Genomic DNA, 20,455 nt, shown 5'->3' with positions numbered 1-20,455 from the left:
GACACTTCAAAGTGCTTATAACCAGTGTTGGTGGTGCTAAAACCTACTTAAAAGGGCCAGGGTAGTGCAGGAAAGAACCTATACCCCCCTCCTGACAGTATGGGGTCCCCACCAATCTCCTGGCATCATCAAGCAGGGGTGACCACTGACCGACTGCAGCCTTTACATTTCGAGAGGGGTTTCTCACAAATATCATCTAATACTGCTGGGATCCGCACCGCTGGGCCCCACACTGATAACTAACATAGTGGGGTCTCCCAAGTCCCCTCATGCAGTGTGAAGGAGTAGCATTCAGAAGGGGACAATGCTCAGACACGGGGAAACCCAGAGACTTTGGTCTCCTTTTCCTGAGAGTGATGGTCCCCAGCAATCTTACGTTTAGGACCTATGTAGTAGACATATAAATTCTATTGGTGGGGAAAGTCCACGTAATAGGTAGGTTTTGGGGTGTCCATTTTTCTTTTTGAATATGAGAACCTATAATAAGTGACTAGGGAAGTTTACAAATCGGAGGTATATCAGGAATCCTACAGAAAATGGGGTCAACCCATCATACAAGATAAACCTTCCAAGAAGACACTATTTTCACCAGGTTACATATATCATTCAGCAATAGATGACAGCTACGTGTGCACAAAATTTACTGAAATATGAACACGTTTTCCACCACCTTCGTGAAATTGGGAGAGGGGAACACCACAACCCCCACCCACTTACTTATAACGTTCTGCACTTTGGCAACAATACTGCTAGGAGGGGTCGGGAGGATCTTCTCGGAAAAGTCGCACGAATACAAGACATTATCAACAGTCGTCCCGTGTTCGCTGTAGTTCAGCAGCTCGTAATGCTTGGTGTTCTGTATGGGGGAGAAGAGGAGACATTTCAGTTTCTTCATTATCAGGAGCAGCAATATTAGCAGAGTAAGGTTCATGACCAAAGCCATGTATGTGGAGTGTGGGAGGAAAGAAGAATCCCACATTAATATGGGGAGAACATACAAACTTCCAGCAGATGTTCTCCTCGGATGATTAGAAGCAGAGAACCTCAGAATCACTGAACGATAATAAGCTTTACAAAGCAGACCCGCCATTGCAGGAGGCTTCGGCCATTTTCTAGTATTCGGCCTGTGCCATGGTCGGGGTGAATGGGAGTCTTCACAAGCAAACGACTATCAAGCTTCTGATTTCCTGGTGCAGTAACTAGAACGACTTGTCTGCACACAGTGCATAGGTGGAACTAATGACTATACAAATTAAAGACATGACAACCACTTTTTTTTGCTGCAAAATGGATATTTCCTTGTGACTGGGGTAAATATACACAGATGATCTAGGGGAGCCAAGACTGGGTTACATCAAAGGTAAAAGGTACAGGCACTAATGAATATTTGGCAACTAATGATGCAAGTGTATACACATTAAAGGGGTTATCTGGGAGTTGTTTTTGGCTAAGGGACTAAGCAATCAGTGGCAGGTAGCTGCTAATTACCTGCCTGTGCTGATGTGTTCCAGCTTATGCGGCGATTCTGCTGCTTTATTTGACCTTTGATCAACTCTTTCTCTTCTACTCTGTTCTGTTGCTGGGGTGTCACTGCGAAGGTCATGCTGACTGACAGCCAGCTGACTGACAGCCAGCTCTCTGCAGATGGGCAGTGAGGAGCCGCCTGACAATCAGCAGAACATGGGCAGTGACAGCCCATTGACAGAGCCCAGTAGAGGAGGACTGATGTGACGTCATAGGACGCAGACTTGCCAGCAGGAGAGGTACGTCACTGATTTGAGCCGGGAGAGATCGGCACCAGGCAGCACAAGCAGGTGGGTTAGGACCGGCCTGCCACTAATTGTGTAGCCTCATGGCCAACCCCCCAAATCCTGGATAATCATACACACTCACCTCATCGTAAAATATGCAGGCATGCTTCCCGGAAACATAGTTGCAATGCCCATAATTTGTAAGGCACACGTCCATGTCTGCTCCTGCAATGAGTGGTGACATATGAGGAACATGCTGATGGCACAGGAGCTAAGTAATAGCACAGATCACAAGTTTACGTATGCAAGTACAACTATAATTAATGTAAGATCAGCTTTTGCAGTAAAAAAACCAAAAAGGGAGAAAACAAAAAAACGCTTTATCAACATAATCTAAGTCAATGAAAAAGAAAGAAAATAAAAGCATTGAGTAGCAGGCATGTGACACTGTGGTATAACCATCTCCATGGTCTGACTTGTCACATATATTGGTTACCCAAGAAAACGTCCGAGAAGATTACAAGGGTTCAGTTATTTCCAAAAATAGTTTGGAGGCTGAAGCAATGTTGTAAACTAACCTGTGCCAATATAAAGAGTCCGGTAGCACATATTGACGGGAGCCCCTGTACCCATCATCAGGGGGTAAAACACGGCCCGGGCCTGCACATCTCTTCTCTGGGCTGTGTAAAGGCAAAACCGTAAGACACAGTTATCACATCTGCAGAAAACAAAAGGTCTATTCACACGCCAGTGTACTGCGCAGTATTTCCCATTAGTGCAAGATAAAGATATCACATTGGAAAGATTTGTATCTCCAGTGTCTTGGTTTCTCCTACAGAAAATGCTCATTTTAATGTGAGAAAGAGAACCTACAAAAAGCATACAGCCTTCTGAACAGGATTTACAAAGTAAGTACACCAGTCTCGTCAGGTCTAAAAGATCTATTTACTATTTTTTGGCATATAAGACGCACTTTTTCCCCCCCAAAAAAGGGGGGAAAATGGGGGGTGCGTCTTATATGCGCAATGCAGGCTTACCGTGGACCGTGGCGGCAGAGGTGCGGCGGCAGAGGTGCGGTGGCAGAGGTGCGGCGGCAGAGGTGTGGGGGTGGAGATGAGGAGGCGCAGTGAGCGGGGTCCCTTTCCACGGTGAGTTGATGCTGCAGCCCCGGTAATGCACAGAGCCGGGTGAATCCTGTTGTTATCGGTGCGCGCGGCCATCTTCCTGAGGCCGCGCGTTCGCAGATGGAGCTCTAGTGCCCGGGGCTTTAGGAAAATGGCCGCGAGATGCCGCGCGTGCGCAGATGGGGATCGCGGCGGCCATTTTCCTGAAGCCCCGGGCACTAGAGCTCCATCTGCGAACGCGCGGCCTCAGGAAGATGGCCGCGCCCACCGATATCAACAGGATTCACCCGGCTCTGTGCATTACCGGGGCTGCAGCATCAACTCACCGGGGAAAGGGACCCCGCTCACTGCGCCTCCTCATCTCCACCGCCACGGTCCACGGTAAGCATTACCGGCTGCTGCATCACCTCACCGGGACTTTGGACTCTGTATCCTGTATCCTTTTGCTTCCCAGGATGGGTGGAAGGATCTCGTGGGCACATGGACTGGAGATGATGGAGGTAGTGGTGTACATTGTGAAGCGAGTATTCCACAGGCGCTCATATGTCTGAGTCCTTGCCGCTTCCCGGCGCTCAGACATCTGAGCTCCTGTGGAATACTCGCTTCACAATGTACACCACTACCTCCATCATCTCCAGTCCATGTGCCCACGAGATCCTTCCATCACCTCACCGGGGAAAGGGACCCCTCTCACGCCATACCTCTCACTGTGCTTCCTCATCCCAGCACCTCTGTCGGTAACCACTGCTGCCACCCTCCCATGGACACCAGGCCGTGGCGTCGCCCACCTAAGCAGGAAGGGACCCTGCTCAGGTGCACGCCGTACCGCATCACCCCACCTCTGCCGCCACCATGCCTCCTGTGACCCTGCTCTGCCACCACCAGCCCTCAGGTAAGATACTGTAAATTCGGACAATAAGACGGACCCCCATCTTATAAAAAATCTTTTTTTTCTGCAATTTTCACCCCAAATTTGGGGTGCGTCTTATGGTCCGGTGCGTCTTATATGCCGCGAAATACGGTAACTCCTTCCCTCTGCAGCCATTTTGTAGTTTTTTCCTCCCCTTCTTCTAAGGCTGCAGTCACACGAGCGTCGATTCGCTTATGCTAATGACACTCGACAAACTCTGATCAGAATGTCAGCTCACTGACCCGATTCTCCAGGAGGAGATTGTTGCAGCGGTGCGGACAAGATGGAGAACGTCATTTCTGCATTGTCTGAGTCCGCAGATGTCGGACTGCATTAAGATGACATCCGAGTGCAGCCCGATGTTTTACAAGCACCCATAGACTTGAACACCTGCATGCCATCCGATTTGCGTTGCAATTTTTCCCCACAGACAGATTCAGTCTGCGGAAGAAAATAAAACAAAACGCAGATCTGCACTGCCCCATTATACAACATTGGTCCGAGTGCCATCTAATAAAATATCGGATCGCACTCGTCAGAGTTATAGAGCATCACTAGTTTTCCATTTTTCCCATTGACAGTCGTACGAGGGCCCATTTTTTTTAACCACATTCATTTTAACAATCGCTAATGTAAAAGAATAATATTCAAGTATTATTATTTATCAAGTGCAGTGAAATTGTGTAAAAAATGCAATGTTTATTTGGGTTTTGTTTCTATGGCGTACACTCTGTGGTAAAACTGACTGACTCCCGATTCTCCAGGTCAGGGCAATCACGGAGATAAACTTCACTCTCTTTTATAGAAGTGATTTTGTGTCGCCACTTTCCGACACCAGCAGCACTTTTGTCTTTCCATCGATTGAGCAGGATGTCGGCTTGTTTTTGTGCAGGACGATATTATTGATAGACATTTGGGCTAGGAGACATTTTGATCTTTTTATTTTATTTTTTCTTTTTTAAGGAGTGGTGACCAAAAAAACTGCAATTCAGCCATTATGGTTATTATTCTTATTATGGCATTTACCGATCAAATTAACTTATTTTGTACTCGGAGAGGGGCTTTATTCTTGAACACAGCAATAGAAAACATGCCGTTGTCTCTATTTTAACAGTCCTGGTAAGGAGGGGGTGAAGGAGGTGGGTGGGGGGCAATTCAAAGTTATATTTACATTTTGGGTAACAATTTTTGAGGTTTTTTTTACTTTATTTTATTGTTCCTTTAGATGACATGAGCCTGCGATTGTCCGATCGCTTATACTAAATACTGTAATATTATTATTGTAAAATATAGTGAGAGTCACGGACTCCTTTGTAGCGTAGCATATAGAGGACCGAGATGGCAGTGATTGGGGCGGTCAGCGGCCCCCCGGCATTTGCCCCCTGCACTCATGTCACAGAGCTCAGATTGGCATCAGCATGCAGGAGAATTGGAGTGCCGGCCATTTACATGCTGCTACCAGAGACTGACTTCGGTGTTTAAATGGTTAAAACAGAAAAAAAATAGAAATCGGTAAAGCGCAAGAGAAAATTCTAAAGCGACTATACTTTAGTGACGTTCCGACCTTTCAGAGGTCTTATTCAATACGTCGTTGGTAATTCCTTAGTCATGCAGCAGGAGAGCAGACAAGGTGCGGGAGCGCTGTCAGTAATGTGATTTAAAGCTCACTTTGCACACTACCCTGATCAGGGAAATAGCCCCATACAAACTGCATCTATCTCAAAGACTAAGGGATTACCAACGACGTATTGAATAAGACCTGGGAAAGGTCGAAACGCCACTCAAATATAGTTGCTTTACAATTTTCTCCTGCGCTTTACCCATTTCTATTTTTTCTGTTCCCACGCACTGCAAATACCGTATATACTCTAGTATAAGCCGACCCCCCTAATTTTGCCACAAAAAACTGGGAAAACTTATTGACTCGAGTATAAGCCTAGGGTGGAAAATGCAGCAGCTACCGGTGAATTTCAAAAATAAAAATAGATGCTCCATACCGTTCATTATGGCCCCATAGCTGTGCCATATAGTGTTCTGCACCATTCATTATTGCTCCACAGCTGTACCATAGAAAGCTGTGCCATATAGTGCTCTGCACCGTTCATTATTGCCCCATAGCTGTACCATAGAAAGCTGTGCCATATAGTGCTCTGCACCGTTCATTATTGCCCCATAGCTGTGCCATATAGTGCTCTGCACCGTTCATTATTGCCCCATAGATCTACCATAGAAAGCTGTGCCATATAGTGCTCTGCACCGTTCATTATTGCCCCATAGCTGTGCCATATAGTGCTCTGCACCGTTCATAATTGCCCCATAGCTGTGCCATATAGTGCTCTGCACCGTTCATAATTGCCCCATAGCTGTGCCATATAGCGCTCTGCACCGTTCATTATTGCCCCATAGCTGTGCCATATAGTGCTCTGTACCGTTCATAATTGCCCCATAGCTGTGCCATATAGTGCTCTGCACCGTTCATAATTGCCCCATAGCTGTGCCATATAGTGCTCTGCACCGTTCATAATTGCCCCATAGCTGTGCCATATAGTGCTCTGCACTGTTCCTTATTGCCCCATAGATGTGCCATATAGTGCTCTGCACCGTTCCTTACTGCCCCATAGATGTGCCATATAGTGCTCTGCACCGTTCCTTACTGCCCCATAGCTGTGCCATATAGTGCTCTGCACCGTTCCTTATTGCCCCATAGCTGTGCCATATAGTGCTCTGCACCGTTCCTTATTGCCCCATAGCTGTGCCATATAGTGCTCTGCACCGTTCCTTACTGCCCCATAGCTGTGCCATATAGTGCTCTGCACCGTTCCTTACTGCCCCATAGCTGTGCCATATAGTGCTCTGCACCGTTCCTTACTGCCCCATAGCTGTGCCATATAGCGCTCTGCACCGTTCCTTATTGCCCCATAGCTGTGCCATATAGCGCTCTGCACCGTTCCTTACTGCCCCATAGATGTGCCATATAGTGCTCTGCACCATTCATTATTGCCCCATAGCTGTGCCATAAAGTGCTCTGCACCGTTCCTTATTGCCCCATAGCTGTGCCATATAGTGCTCTGCACCATTCATTATTGCCCCATAGCTGTGCCATATAGTGCTCTGCACCGTTCATTATTGCCCCATAGCTGTGCCATATAGTGCTCTGCACCATTCATTATTGCCCCATAGCTGTGCCATATAGTGCTCTGCACCGTTCCTTACTGCCCCATAGCTGTGCCATATAGTGCTCTGCACCGTTCCTTACTGCCCCATAGCTGTGCCATATAGTGCTCTGCACCGTTCCTTACTGCCCCATAGCTGTGCCATATAGTGCTCTGCACCGTTCCTTATTGCTCCATAGCTGTGCCATATAGTGCTCTGCACCGTTCATTATTGCCCCATAGCTGTGCCATATAGTGCTCTGCACCGTTCATTATTGCCCCATAGCTGTGCCATATAGTGCTCTGCACCGTTCATTATTGCCCCATAGCTGTGCCATATAGTGCTCTGCACCGTTCATTATTGCTCCATAGCTGTGCCATATAGTGCTCTGCACCGTTCATTATTGCCCCATAGCTGTGCCATATAGTGCTCTGCACCGTTCATTATTGCCCCATAGCTGTGCCATATAGTGCTCTGCACCGTTCCTTACTGCCCCATAGCTGTGCCATATAGTGCTCTGCACCGTTCCTTACTGCCCCATAGCTGTGCCATATAGTGCTCCGCACCGTTCCTTATTGCCCCATAGCTGTGCCATACAGCGCTCTGCACCGTTCCTTATTGCCCCATAGCTGTGCCATATAGTGCTCTGCACCGTTCCTTATTGCCCCATAGCTGTGCCATATAGTGCTCTGCACCGTTCCTTATTGCCCCATAGCTGTGCCATATAGTGCTCTGCACCGTTCCTTACTGCCCCATAGCTGTGCCATATAGTGCTCTGCACCGTTCCTTACTGCCCCATAGATGTGCCATATAGCGCTCTGCACCGTTCCTTACTGCCCCATAGATGTGCCATAGAAAGCTGTGCCATATAGTGCTCTGCACCGCTCCTTACTGCCCCATAGGTGTGCCATATAGTGCTCTGCACCGTTCCTTACTGCCCCATAGATGTGCCATATAGTGCTCTGCACCGTTCATTATTGCCCCATAGATGTGCCATAGAAAGCTGTGCTGCTGCTGCTGCAATAAAAATAATAAAACACATACTCACCTTTCTTGCTTGCAGCTCCTCAGCGGCCCGTCCCGGCGTCTCTCTGCACTGACTGATCAGGCAGAGGGCGGCGCGCACACTATATGCGTCATCGCGCCCTCTGACCTGCACAGTCAGTGCGGAGAGAGAGACGCCGGGAAGACAGAGCGGCGCCCGGCGTGTGGAACGCGGACAGGTGAATATGACATACTTACCTGCTCCCGGCGTCCCGCTCCTTCCCCCGGACAGCTGGTCTTCGGTGCCGCAGCCTCTTCCTCTGTCAGCGGTCACCGGCACCGCTGATTAGAGAAATGAATAGGCTGCTCCGCCCCTATGGGATCCACTCCCATAGGGGCGGAGCCGCCTATTCATTTCTCTAATGAGCGGTTCCACGTGACCGCTGACAGAGGAAGAGGCTGCGGCACCCGGAGACCGTGGGACGGGCAGGGGGAGTGCCAGGAGCCCCGGAAGCAGGTAAGTATGCCTCAGCGCCCTCTCCCCCTCACCCGCCGACCGTGACTCGAGTATAAGCCGAGAGGGGCACTTTCAGCCCAAAAATTTGTGCTGAAAATCTCGGCTTATATTCGAGTATATACGGTAAATATTTTTTGGCATCAACACAAAAATACAGAGTGTGCGGTGAATTTTCATTGAATGGGCTAAAGGTCATTTGGCCCGTTACACCAGCACCTCGCCGTACGACAGAGTGCAGGCCAATACCTCTACTACTTTACATGGTTAGAGACAGATGCCGGCTATTTCATATAGCCGGTATCTGCAGCGTGTGGAGGGAGCTCCGCTCCTGAGCCCCTTATACACGCGATCACTCTTGCGATCATTTACATGTACCTGAAGTTGTGATGAGAGGTTACAGGAGTCCACTTATGATGGACATTTATGGCACAACCAAAAGTGCTTTTCTACCATCTCTGGAACTGGCACCTCCCCCTAGTAGGGGGGTTCTGCCGGACAAATAACCAGTTAAAACAGTGTACTTGGCTGTATCCTTTAATCCAACAACAGTAAATGGAGAGTCTATACATTAAATGACTAGAGACAACCCCTTTAAGGATATAAGCAGTCTGTATTGTGAAGTCTGGCGATCGTTCCCCTTTAACTCTCTTACTGGTTTCTGCTTGTTTTGTACAAGTCACCATGACTGGACAAGACCAGCAAATAGAAGACAATGGTGAAGACAGAACACAACCCACCTTCCACATGATGTCCAAGCGAAGGCGTTGGCGGAGGACGGGTGGCACTTGCTACAGGGTAGTCTTTGGAAGAGAAGATCTCTTGGATTCTTTGCATGGCCAAAAACTTTACCAGCTTCTCATCCAGCAAGTTTATCTGGATCTCTGCAATATTACAAAAGTATAAATCCATAATAATGAGTTATAAGAGGAGAATTTAAAACCACAAATAGGAAAGAAAAAAACCCTAAGTCCTGCCATTTACCTCCGTCTCCATCCATCAACGATTTTAGAGAGTTTGTAAGCTCTGTCATCGCCGACGAGTTCACTGTGTACGGGGCAGAACCAGTTGAGGCCCCATCGATGATTAGCGTACTGGGTTGGACTTTTCCATCTGTAACAAAACAAAAGTCACTATAATAGATAAAGTACGAATGTGTACGGTCCTCTCTCTCACGTCCCCGGAATACAAAATCCAACTTCTGCACTGGAAAGATTGGGACGACGCATCCGTCAAACTACTGCACTCGTTGCGTCCGTTTTAACACTATTTACTGAACGTTCGTCTGTACGTCTCCTCGACGCATAACGACGGGACACTGCCGACAGAAGTGTGAAACAAGTCTAACATCTGCACATAAAGTAGGTTTGTGCTGTACAAGTTAAAACCACAAACAAAATTAGAAAAGGTGCGCCCGTACGGTATATACCCCCGCCCCTAACATAATTGCACTCTGGCTTTAAGGGTATGTGCACACGTCAGGATTTCTTGCAGAAATTTCCTGAAGAAAACCGAAAATGTTCTGCAAGAAATCTGCATTTTTTTTTTTTGCATTTTTTCCCCCATTTTTTTAGCATTTTGCAAGCGTAATTAGCTTGCAGAATGCTAAAGTTTTCCAAGCGATCTGTAGCATCGCTTGGAAAACTGACTGACAGGTTGGTCACACTTGTCAAACATAGTGTTTGACAAGTGTGACCAACTTTTTACTATAGATGCAGCCTATGCAGCATCAATAGTAAAAGATAGAATGTTTAAAAATTATAAAAAAAATGGTTATACTCACCTGCAGACAGCCGATCTCCTCAGCGACGTCCATTCCTATAGATGGTGTGTGCAGGACCTTCGATGATGTCGCGGTCACGTGAGCGGTCACATGAGCGGTCACGCGACCAATCACAAGACCGCGACGTCATCGCAGGTCCTTCACACACACCATCTATAGGAACGGAAGCGGCAGCATGCAGCGGTGAGAGGCGGGAAGACTCCGGGGCCATCAGAAGGTGAGTATATCACTATTTTTTATTTTAATTCTTTTTTTTTACCAATTATATTGTGCCCAGTCCGTGGAGGAGAGTCTCCTCTCCTCCACCCTGGGTACCAACCGCACATGATCTGCTTACTTCCCGCATGGTGGGCACAGCCACATGCGGAAAGTAAGCAAATCAATGCATTTCTAGGTGTGCGGAACCCCCGGAATTCCGCAAATTTAATGAACATGTTGCTTTTTTTTTCCGCGATGAGATTTTTTCACGGAAAAAAATGCAACATTTGCACAAGAAATGCGGAATACACTGTAAATAATAGGAGGCATATGTAAGCGTTTTTTTCGCGTTTTTATCACATTTTTATAGCGAAAAAACGCGAAAAATACTGAACGTGTGCACATGGCCTAAAAGTTCTGCCTCATTTAGACAAAGGTTCTGACAATCTATATTCTAGAACCAGGGATACAATGTTTTTAGAAGGAGTTGTCCCCTTTCAGAAGATCACAGTCCCTCGCCCTCCCCAGGCCCATCACCCTCCCCAGGTCCAGGTTGAGTCTCCACTGCTGCTCCTGTCATGCAAACAGTGGGCGGTCAGTCACTTTGCTCACCAGCCCTGTAGATGGATCGCCCCCGCTCAGATATTGGCCGCCTCGCTGTGGGGCATTAGAGTGGGTGACTGACTTCGTTCTGTACCCGGGGAGAGTGCAGTTTTATTTTTTTTTTTTGTTTTTTTAAGTGACAGACTGCGTTGGGGAAATCAGGATTTTATAAAAGGATACTTTTACATTCAATTTAGCCCTCAGCCATCATTTAACAAAGTGCTAAATAGTTCCGAATCACAAGAACTGGCCATCAGCCTGTGCGACGTGCCCCCAATGGGCTGGCAGTCTCATCTTTAGGGGGCATTCTTTATGTCCTAATGCTGGACCCTCAGTTGTGCTGCACCACGTATGAGTGATGGCCTTAGCACTTCATCAGGGGTAACCTGCATTTACTATATATAAGCCCCTAAAACCTGTTACTCTCTCCTAATATTTTCAAAGTGTTCGCGCCACATTGGTGTGGCATAAATGGTAACTACTTGCAGGGGGTGTCTTTATTTAAATGGGTACACCACTAAATGTCTTATAGATGTGGGTCTCTTCTCTGGGACCCGGCCCTATCTCCAAATGAGGTCCCACGACTATAGTGGGGAGTTAGTCACTGGCGCCACATCCAGCCGGAGAAGAGTGTGAGCCGCGCAAGTCTGCAGCTCTCGCCGTTTACTTCTATAGGAATCACAGAAGGCGGCTTCCCTCGGTACGCTGACTATACGTCCCCATTATCGGCACATATATTGGAAACATTTACTAATACTGGTGATCGTTTTTATCATTAATTTTTTTGTCAGTTAAAATGGGGCCAAATTAGGACACTGTAAAGTGGGTCAAAAAAAGTCTTCATGCAGCAAATCACATACTCCACTGACCAAACTTAATCAATAGGGGCGTTCAGAGGACAGTTTTTTCACTTGGACCAAATGTCTGTGTGGGAAGGGAAAAATGTCAGCCTGCACTAACCTTCTGTATTTTAGATGAGTCTCGTCAATTACACATTCTATGGATGCTCAAGAAAAATCAGATCCCATACGCATATGGCTCATCATCACCTGAGCATGGAATCGCATGGAATAAATGGCGCTAGAATAATAGTAATGAGCCCAATCAGCGCTGGCCCCGCCTCTGAACGCATTAGTAATCAATAGGTGGTGAGCGGCCAACACACGCATGCGCCCGGAGGCGGGGACAGTGAGGCCCGCGCTGATTGGGTGCAGGGCTCAGGTGTCATGACCGCACCGCGAGAGTAGACACCGCTGGAACGGAGCCGGCACAGGAGGCGAGAATAAGGATGTTACATAGATTTAAAAAAAAATGGACACTGCTATTGTCTCTTATTTCTGGATGAATATCGAATGACATCTCCATATACTCGTCTGAACCTGGCCTAAAGTTGAGCTCTACAGCTGGTGCCCAATTGTTATCCATCTCCTTGAATTGTTATTCAATCCGGCTCATGTCCCTAAGGCCGGAGTCACACTAGAGCGGAATACGGACAAGTGCTATGCGAGAAAAAAAAAAAAAAAATCGCATAGCACTCGGACCAATGTTAATCAATGGGGCACCTCCCATCATCCGCTTTTTTTCTCAACCGTATTATAAGTGAAAGTAAAATCACAGCATCCTGCGATTCCCACCATATATCAGCCGAGAATCGCCAATGCAAGTCTATGTGTGCGAGAACAACTCGTACACCACACGGACCATCCGTATGCAATGCGACTGTAATATGAGCTTTTACATAGAGAGAACTGCTGTGTGTAAAAGCTCATGGTAAAATCGCATTGCATAAGGGTGCCACACTGGTCACTGTTCGGGAACATTTGTGTGATTCTCGGCCGTCAAAATCGGACCTCAGCGGGAACCCTAATGATAGGCCATAAATATCAAAGTAGTGGACAACCTCTTTTAGGGAAACCTATGAAAAACGGATTTCAGAACAACTTTAAGGCTATGTGCACACTGTGCCGCAGGTAAAACGCATGCGGAATTGGCATGCGTTTTCCCGCTAAACACTAGCGTTTTCCAAGCGATCTGTAGCATCATTTGGAAAAATGATTGACAGGTTAGTTACACTTGTCAAACATAGTGTTTGACAAGTGTGACCAACTTTTTACTATTGATGTTGCCTATGCAGCATCAATAGTAAAAAGATCTAATGTTAAAAATAATTTAAAAAATAATAAATTGTGATATTCTCACCTTCCGGCGACCCCTGCAGCGTTCTCGATGCTCACGTTCCCAGTAATGCATTGCGAGAATGACCTGTGATGACGTAGCAGTCTCGCGAGACCGCTACGTCATCATAGGTCATTGCCACAAGGCATTATTGGGAACAGGAGCATCGCGAGGAGCGGGAAGACTGCCGGGGACGCCGGAAGGTGAGAATATCACAATTTTTTATTTTAAATTTATTTATTTTTTTTAACAATTATATGGTTCCCAGGGCCTGGAGGAGAGTCTCCTCTCCTCCACCCTGGGTACCAACCGCACATGATCTGCTTACTTCCCGCATGGTGGACAAAGCCACATACAGAAAAGTAAGCGGATCAATGCATTCCTATGTGTGCAGAATCCCCGCGATTCCGCACAAAGAAGGAACATGCTGCGTTTTTTTCCGGAATGAGATTCCCTGTGGAAAAAAAACGCAACATGTGCACAAAAAATGCGGAATCGATTCTAATAATAGAAAAAATAATCTCCAGCATGTATCTTCTAAAAAGTCAATTTATTAGAAACAATTTAAAATGCAAACATTTGCAAAAAAGATGGGACCCCCATCTCTTTTTTGCAAATGTTTGCATTTTAAAGTGTTTCTAATAAATTGACTTTTTAGAAGATCCATGCTGGAGATTATTTTTTCTTTTTCATTGCTGGCTCTGGACTACGCCCTTGACCAAGGCGGCTCCGTGCGTGGACATCATTGCACTGTTGAGGGATTGGTGAGCTGACTTATTTTCTTCCATTTTTTCCTTTTTCCCTATTTTTGGATTCTAATAATAGGATGCTTAATGTATGCGTTTTTTCCACGGTTTTATTGTGTTTTTATAGCGAAAAACCGCAAAAAATCCTGAACATGCGCACACAGCCTAAAAGGCGTTTTCCCACAAACAAAAGTTAATTTTTATCAATAGATCTTGGAATAATAAAATTTGCCACAATTGGATTTGTTCAAATAAAATGTTCCTGTGCCGAGATAATCTTATAAATGTGCCCCTGCTGTGTACTGTGTGCTGGCCGTGTCTGACCGTACAGGAACATCTCCTGCCTGTTTTTAAACAATGTTTTACTTTAAATAATCAGCTGTGATCCCGTGCTGTAATGTCTATATACTCGTATGTGCTCCCTGCCCAGGAGCTGTGATATGATCAGACCATGTCCCTGTACAGTCAGACACAGCCATTACACAGTACACAGCACGGGCACATAAAATTATCTTAGCAGAGGAACATTTTTATTTTTTTTTTAAACACATCCAATTGTGGAAATTATTATTACTCCAAGATCTGTGGAATAAACTGAAGTTTGTGGGAAAAGCCATTTCAATGATGAGTTTTTGACAGCAGAATTGTTAGACTCTGAATCTGCCGATAGGCCACAATGTATTTGAGTCAGCAAACAATGACAGACGCTGAGGGTGGAAGGCATCAACATGACAATGGACGCTTTGCTGCACCCACAGCCGATAACGCACTACTGTGGCCCTCCTGTCTCCTCAGTACAGTACAGACGCTGGCCATAGACATAGTCGCCGTTCAATCAGAAGTAGAAATGTGCGTCTTTTTATTACAGATAAAGATATAATCTCTGGCTATACACCTTAAGGTACCGTTACACTAAGCGACTTACCAACGATCACGACTAGCGATCGTGATCGTTGGTAAGTCATTGTGTGGTCGCTGGGCAGCTGTCACACAGACAGCTCTCTCCAGCGACCAACTATCAGGGGAAAGACTTCGGCATCGTTGAAACGGTCTTCAACGATGCCGAAGTCCCCCTGCAGCACCCGGGTAACCAGGGTAAACATCGGGTTACTAAGTGCAGGGCCGCGCTTAGTAACCCGATATTTACCCTGGTTACCATTGTAAAAGTGAAAAAAAAAAACCACACTACATACTCACCTTCTGATGTCTGTCACGTCCCCCGGCGTCCATGCGCTGCTGCAGAGAGCTTTCCCTGCACTGAATGTGTCAGCGGCGCCGGCAGTAACAGCGGTGACGTCACCGCTGTGCTCTGCTTTACGGCCGGCCGGCGCTCACACAGTCAGTGCAGGAAAAGCTCCCTGCAGCAGCGCGTGGACAGACATGCCCGTGCCGGGGGACGTGACAGACATCAGAAGGTGAGTATGTACTGTTTTTTTTTTTACTTTCACAATGGTAACCAGGGTAAATATAGGGTTACTAAGCGCGGCCCTGCGCTTAGTTACCCGATGTTTACCCTGGTTACAAGTGAACACATCGCTGGATCGGTGTCACACACACCGATCCAGCGATGACAGCGGGTGAGCAGCGACGAAATAAGGTGCTGGCCTTCTAGCTCCGACCAACGATATCACAGCGGGATCCAGATCGCTGCTGCGTGTCAAACACAACGACATCGCTATCCAGGACGCTGCAACGTCACTGCAACGTCACGGATCGTTGTCGTTCTCGTTGGAAAGTTGTTCAGTGTGAAGGTACCTTTAATGGGTTGTCCTCAAATGTGAAACTAATCTTCTCTCCCAAGGATAAGAGGTAACTTTCCGATAGCTGGGGGTCCAACCAATGTGGCGCCACCGATCCAGAGAATCAGGACACTGAAAAGCTCTGGCTGAAAGGAGCGGAGGATGGTCATGCGCACGGCCTCTCCATTCATTCTCAGTGGGAGCACTGGATATTGCAGCGCTCCTACTGGAATGAAAAAAGCACAGTGAACGTGACTAACCTCTGCTCCATTCAGATGGGATTCTTCAGAGCCTGACTTATCAGGATCATGGGGGGGTCATAGCAGTCAGACCCTTCCGATTGGAAAGTTTTCCCCACGCTCTTGGATAGATCATCACTTTCAAACTTGAGAACACCCCATTAATTGACCTTTATCGAAAAAGACAATTATTCCTACTAGACCCCCCTCACTGAACACATGCATGCTCAGTTCCACTGGAGGCTCTCACAGGGGAGAACAAAAGAGGTTGTGCATGCTGAAATCCATCATCTTTCACCATTAATTCCACCCCACATCTGACGTTGAGGGAGACCCGGGACAGCCCTATGGAGATTACAGTCGCTGCTCCTGACCTTTATGGCATGCTCAGTTGGCAGAATGATAAGTCATCCCTGCACTCTCCTCCCCCCATAGAGCACATAGGAGTCTGCCTGTGGTTTGGTTTTTCTGCCAGGACACAATACGATACTGACCCAAGCTGCAGGAAGTATTAACCAGTTCAGGATAGGGCCATTTTCCACCAATCCTGACCAGACAAACTTTTGGGTTTTATCATACATCATTCCGATAGTCAAATTATTTCTTTCAGGATACATGGGCTTCAATTTTCATGTCATTTTCTTTACTATTTTTTCTGACCCCAAAGGCCCTCTAAACACATTTTAAAAATGGAGCGCTTTTTTTTTGTAGAAATTATAATATATTGGACTTTTTTTTTTTATGGAGTGGGGCTAGAAATACTAATTCAGACTGGCAGTGTCTTTTCAATTTTCTTTTTGTTTTTTACGCTTTCATTTATTTCACACACTGTGCCCCACAAAAAGACTTTTAGGAACATGTTAACATATTAATAAATTTACTTTATTGATGACTTCCCATATAACTGGGGCTGGTATATTAGCCCCAGAAATTTCAGGCTCCATGGCCGAGCTGACTGGGGACTCCCACTATCCAGCAGCTGCTGCTCACTCCCTACACACCCGCTGGTATACACATAGCTGTATGTGAGCACAATGGAGAAGGCAGACATGTTTATCTTCTCTGGGAGGAGTCTGGCTGTGTCTGAAAGCCGCCATCCCCTTCCTGCACAATCTTGTGCAAGCTGCTTACATTGCACTGACGTTTTACAACATCAGTGCAGAGTAAAGAGTGGACTACCCTCACGCTTATAGCCTAAGGGTGGGTCTGGAAGTGGTTAATACAAGCTATAATGAGATTGAAAGTCATAAGAGTCAGTCTTCTAAAGTGTACACTAAAAACCACATAGAAATAAAATTACATAATGAGGTTGTTCTACAAAGCAATTGGAGTTCATATTTGCCGACTATATAAGTAAAGGCTCAAAGGGAGAGCTTCCAATTCAAGTCCCCTTTGTCCCACTGCAGAATCACAACTCAGGAAACCTTTGACATGCTGCACACAAGAGACCTGACCCGGGTCTTCATGCTGCAGTTCCCACAACGCAGCAGTTCCCACAACGCAGCAGTTCCCACAACGCAGCAGTTCCCACAACGCAGCAGTTCCCACAACGCAGCAGTTCCCACAACGCAGCAGTTCCCTGAAGATTATTTCCTGTGCTGTGGACTGTAATTTATACACAGGTCAGCAACGCTTCTGTTAAAACGGGTTTTGAGCAAAATTATTTGCATCACTCAGTGGCCATGTCAGTTCTCAGTGGCTGCTGGAAGAGCTGTGTGAACTTGTCACTACCTCTGCCACGCTTCATTAGTAAGTCCCATGACACCACAGGGCCTACGAATAAGAAAGACGCTCAGGAGGCTGGCAGATTAAGTTCGTAGCACTCTGATCCACTGCCACGTTTTGCTCAACTCTAGTTAAAGGGATGGTGAACCTGACTGCATTTTCCGCAAGCCCTGCAGCTCGCCAAATTCTATCGGCATCAAATGTACACGCCATTAGGAATCAAGGACCGCCACTGGAACAGACAAGCAGATTTGTGGCCGCACATAATTTTCCCAGCTAAGCTGCAGCGCTTGCTTACAATTTACTCGGGTAGACAAGCCATTTTAAACCGTATCTGAGTGTTTGGGAATTTCAAGAAGACCTCTATTATCACAAACGTTGTCCTTTATAGCAGAAACTATTCTGCTAATATCAAGTCAACTGAATACCCAGAATGGAGTTGGCAGAGAGCTTTGCACTAGTGCCAATGACAATATGGCAGGCCTTCTGCTTGTCTCACTCACACACAGAAAAAAGTGCTAACTGTTCAAGAAAAGTAGTCCTGAACAATCCTTTCCAGAAACGCTGATCATGTAGGAAAATTATGCTTGGCAAGTCTTCAGCTTACGCTGTTTGGCAGCACACATGTACAGCAGTGCCAGATGCGGATGGCTCTGGCGCAGTAGCCTATGTCCGCTGTAATATACATTCAACATCCATCTAAGAAGACCGCAATTAAAGATTACCCACCTAGAAGCCTCCATGTGGTCTGACAGAAAGATAGATAGGGCACCCTCTGTCAGCCCAATGGCCCCTAAGGTGTGCCATGGCTTATGTGACCAAGACCTTGCTGTAATCCTACCACCATTTTTAAATTTTCCAACTATGTTCAAAACCTTGTAAGTCATTACAAGCACATAAGAGACCCCCAATGTGGGTGCCGCAACAAGATCACCTACCTGTGGGAGGAGCTGCTACACAAAGCCTGGACGCACTGGAGGCCGCAGAAGCGAGGTCACCGCCAGCTGCCTGTGGAGGTGTAAGTGCCCGGGTGCCAGAGAGTGGTGACCCAACAGGTCTGGAATCGTGCTGACTGAGTGGAGGAGCAGGTTGTGTTTGGGTAGGTTTCCATGACAAAGTGCTAGTAAGCTCAGGACTGGTGCAAGAATTAGGAGGGGTAAGGGCAGGACCTGGAAGCCTCTGGGTGCAGTGCGCAGGTCCCGTCGTTCCTTCACTCTTCGTTACGTGATTTGGGAGAGCAACTGTTGTGGGAGGAGTGCCTGACCGAGGCCTTGCTTGTCTCTGAGAAAGTAAAGAAATGCCAGGGCTAGTTGCAGACAGCCTTTGATGGTCATGTAACTGTTCCGTGGGGCTTGGGCTAATATAAGCATGAGGCCCATTAGATTTGGACTCCGATACAGCAGGTCCATTGGAAGTTCCACTGCTGGCTGAGGGATGTGGTTTCGCCACAAAAGCAGCATCATCTTCCAACGCTGTAGACTGACTGCTCGGACACAGTCCTAAAGATGGAGAAAACTGAGGCTTGCCATCAGCGTGCTGGTGAGAGTTGGCCAAGGAACCATCAGGCGATAGGGCTGGTTTCACATCCAACGAGTCGCCGTCCTCTGATCCCCAGCTTGGCATCTGCTTAGCAGACAAGTATTTCAATATGCTGCACTGAAGTGCAACCACACTACGGAGCCACTGAGGAGTCAAAACAAAACCCAAAGAGACGAGGATTAAAACTAGGAAGACATCTCCCACCCGATACCTCGGGGTACAACATTACATGCAGAATGGAAAATGAAGCCATCTGTGGCTTTAAGTGTTCTGGCAATGAAAATTAGGGCATCATATAGAGTGGTAGCATCTACCTATATGTGGACAATTACCCCATAGTGACAATTAAAAATAAAACAAGTCCAGAAAGAATAATTATAAAAGAAAATGCTCCAAATATGCACTCCATACTCCAGATTACCAAAGTAACATTAAACATCCTTTTTGCCATTTTTGACCTCGTGATGGGTAGGGAAGTGCTGGGGCGGAGGCTACTAACCTCTTGTTGCTCTGCTTGGTTCGCTAAGTGCTCAGAGTGCAGGAGGTGCCTTTGTGACTCTTCCGGTACACCATTGCAGATTAGCTCCCCATCACGTATCCCTGCAGGGGGCAGTAACTCTGGAGGGGATTGATACTGGGCCTTGATCGCTTCAGGAACCTGATGAGAAGCATTTATGAAAATCAAAACCATAAATTGCATTGTAAACCATTTTAAAACCAGGGATCGCCTAGAACACTCAGAAGTGTTGAATCGTGTAGAAATCCTTTATCCATTATGCCACAATATTCCGCCCAATAATCTATAGAAAATAATATTTCCCTTTAAAAATCTTTATATTTGGGAAATGCTTTTAGTTGTTCGCACCTTGACTGTGTTTTTCTTGGCGGCTGGCAGCAGCCTCCGGGTTGGGGGATATATTTTATGGATGCGGCTCAGAAAGTCCAGCTTTACCGCGTGCTGTGAAATGCCATCCTGGAAGCGGTCAAACACCTGGCAGCGATTACTCAGGGTCATACTCTTCTGGTTTAGCTGGAAGACACACAATGGCATTATACTACAGACTAAAATGCTTCATTAAAAAGAAAATATATAAAGAAATGAAAATCAGGAAACAATTTTGAAGGCAATTTGTATAAAGAACTTGAAGTGCAAAGACCTAACAAACCTTAGTTTCATAGTTAGCCAGCATGAAAGGCGCTATTGGGGGCAAATACTTCATACAATCTTTCTAAATGGAATACATGGTCACCTGTGTCCAGCAGACAATCACT

At 46.6% G+C, this 20,455-nt stretch overlaps 1 protein-coding gene across 1 annotated transcript in view; it reads right to left on the bottom strand.

The window, feature by feature from the left end:
- Window positions 1-20,455, bottom strand: part of PHF12 (PHD finger protein 12) — a 58,355-nt gene that overhangs the window by 1,529 nt on the left and 36,371 nt on the right. The window contains exons 7-14 of the mRNA XM_077294318.1: window positions 20,049-20,213; window positions 19,683-19,841; window positions 18,583-19,327; window positions 9,421-9,549; window positions 9,177-9,320; window positions 2,330-2,431; window positions 1,894-1,976; window positions 718-856 (exon numbers count right to left, since the gene is read on the bottom strand). Coding sequence (XP_077150433.1) covers window positions 718-856; window positions 1,894-1,976; window positions 2,330-2,431; window positions 9,177-9,320; window positions 9,421-9,549; window positions 18,583-19,327; window positions 19,683-19,841; window positions 20,049-20,213 — 1,666 coding nt within the window. The remainder of the gene's footprint in view (window positions 1-717; window positions 857-1,893; window positions 1,977-2,329; window positions 2,432-9,176; window positions 9,321-9,420; window positions 9,550-18,582; window positions 19,328-19,682; window positions 19,842-20,048; window positions 20,214-20,455) is intronic.

This window comes from Ranitomeya variabilis, chromosome 3, assembly GCF_051348905.1.
Source record: "Ranitomeya variabilis isolate aRanVar5 chromosome 3, aRanVar5.hap1, whole genome shotgun sequence".
Lineage (NCBI taxonomy): Eukaryota > Metazoa > Chordata > Amphibia > Anura > Dendrobatidae > Ranitomeya > Ranitomeya variabilis.
This window is presented reverse-complemented; position numbering and strand designations above follow the sequence as displayed.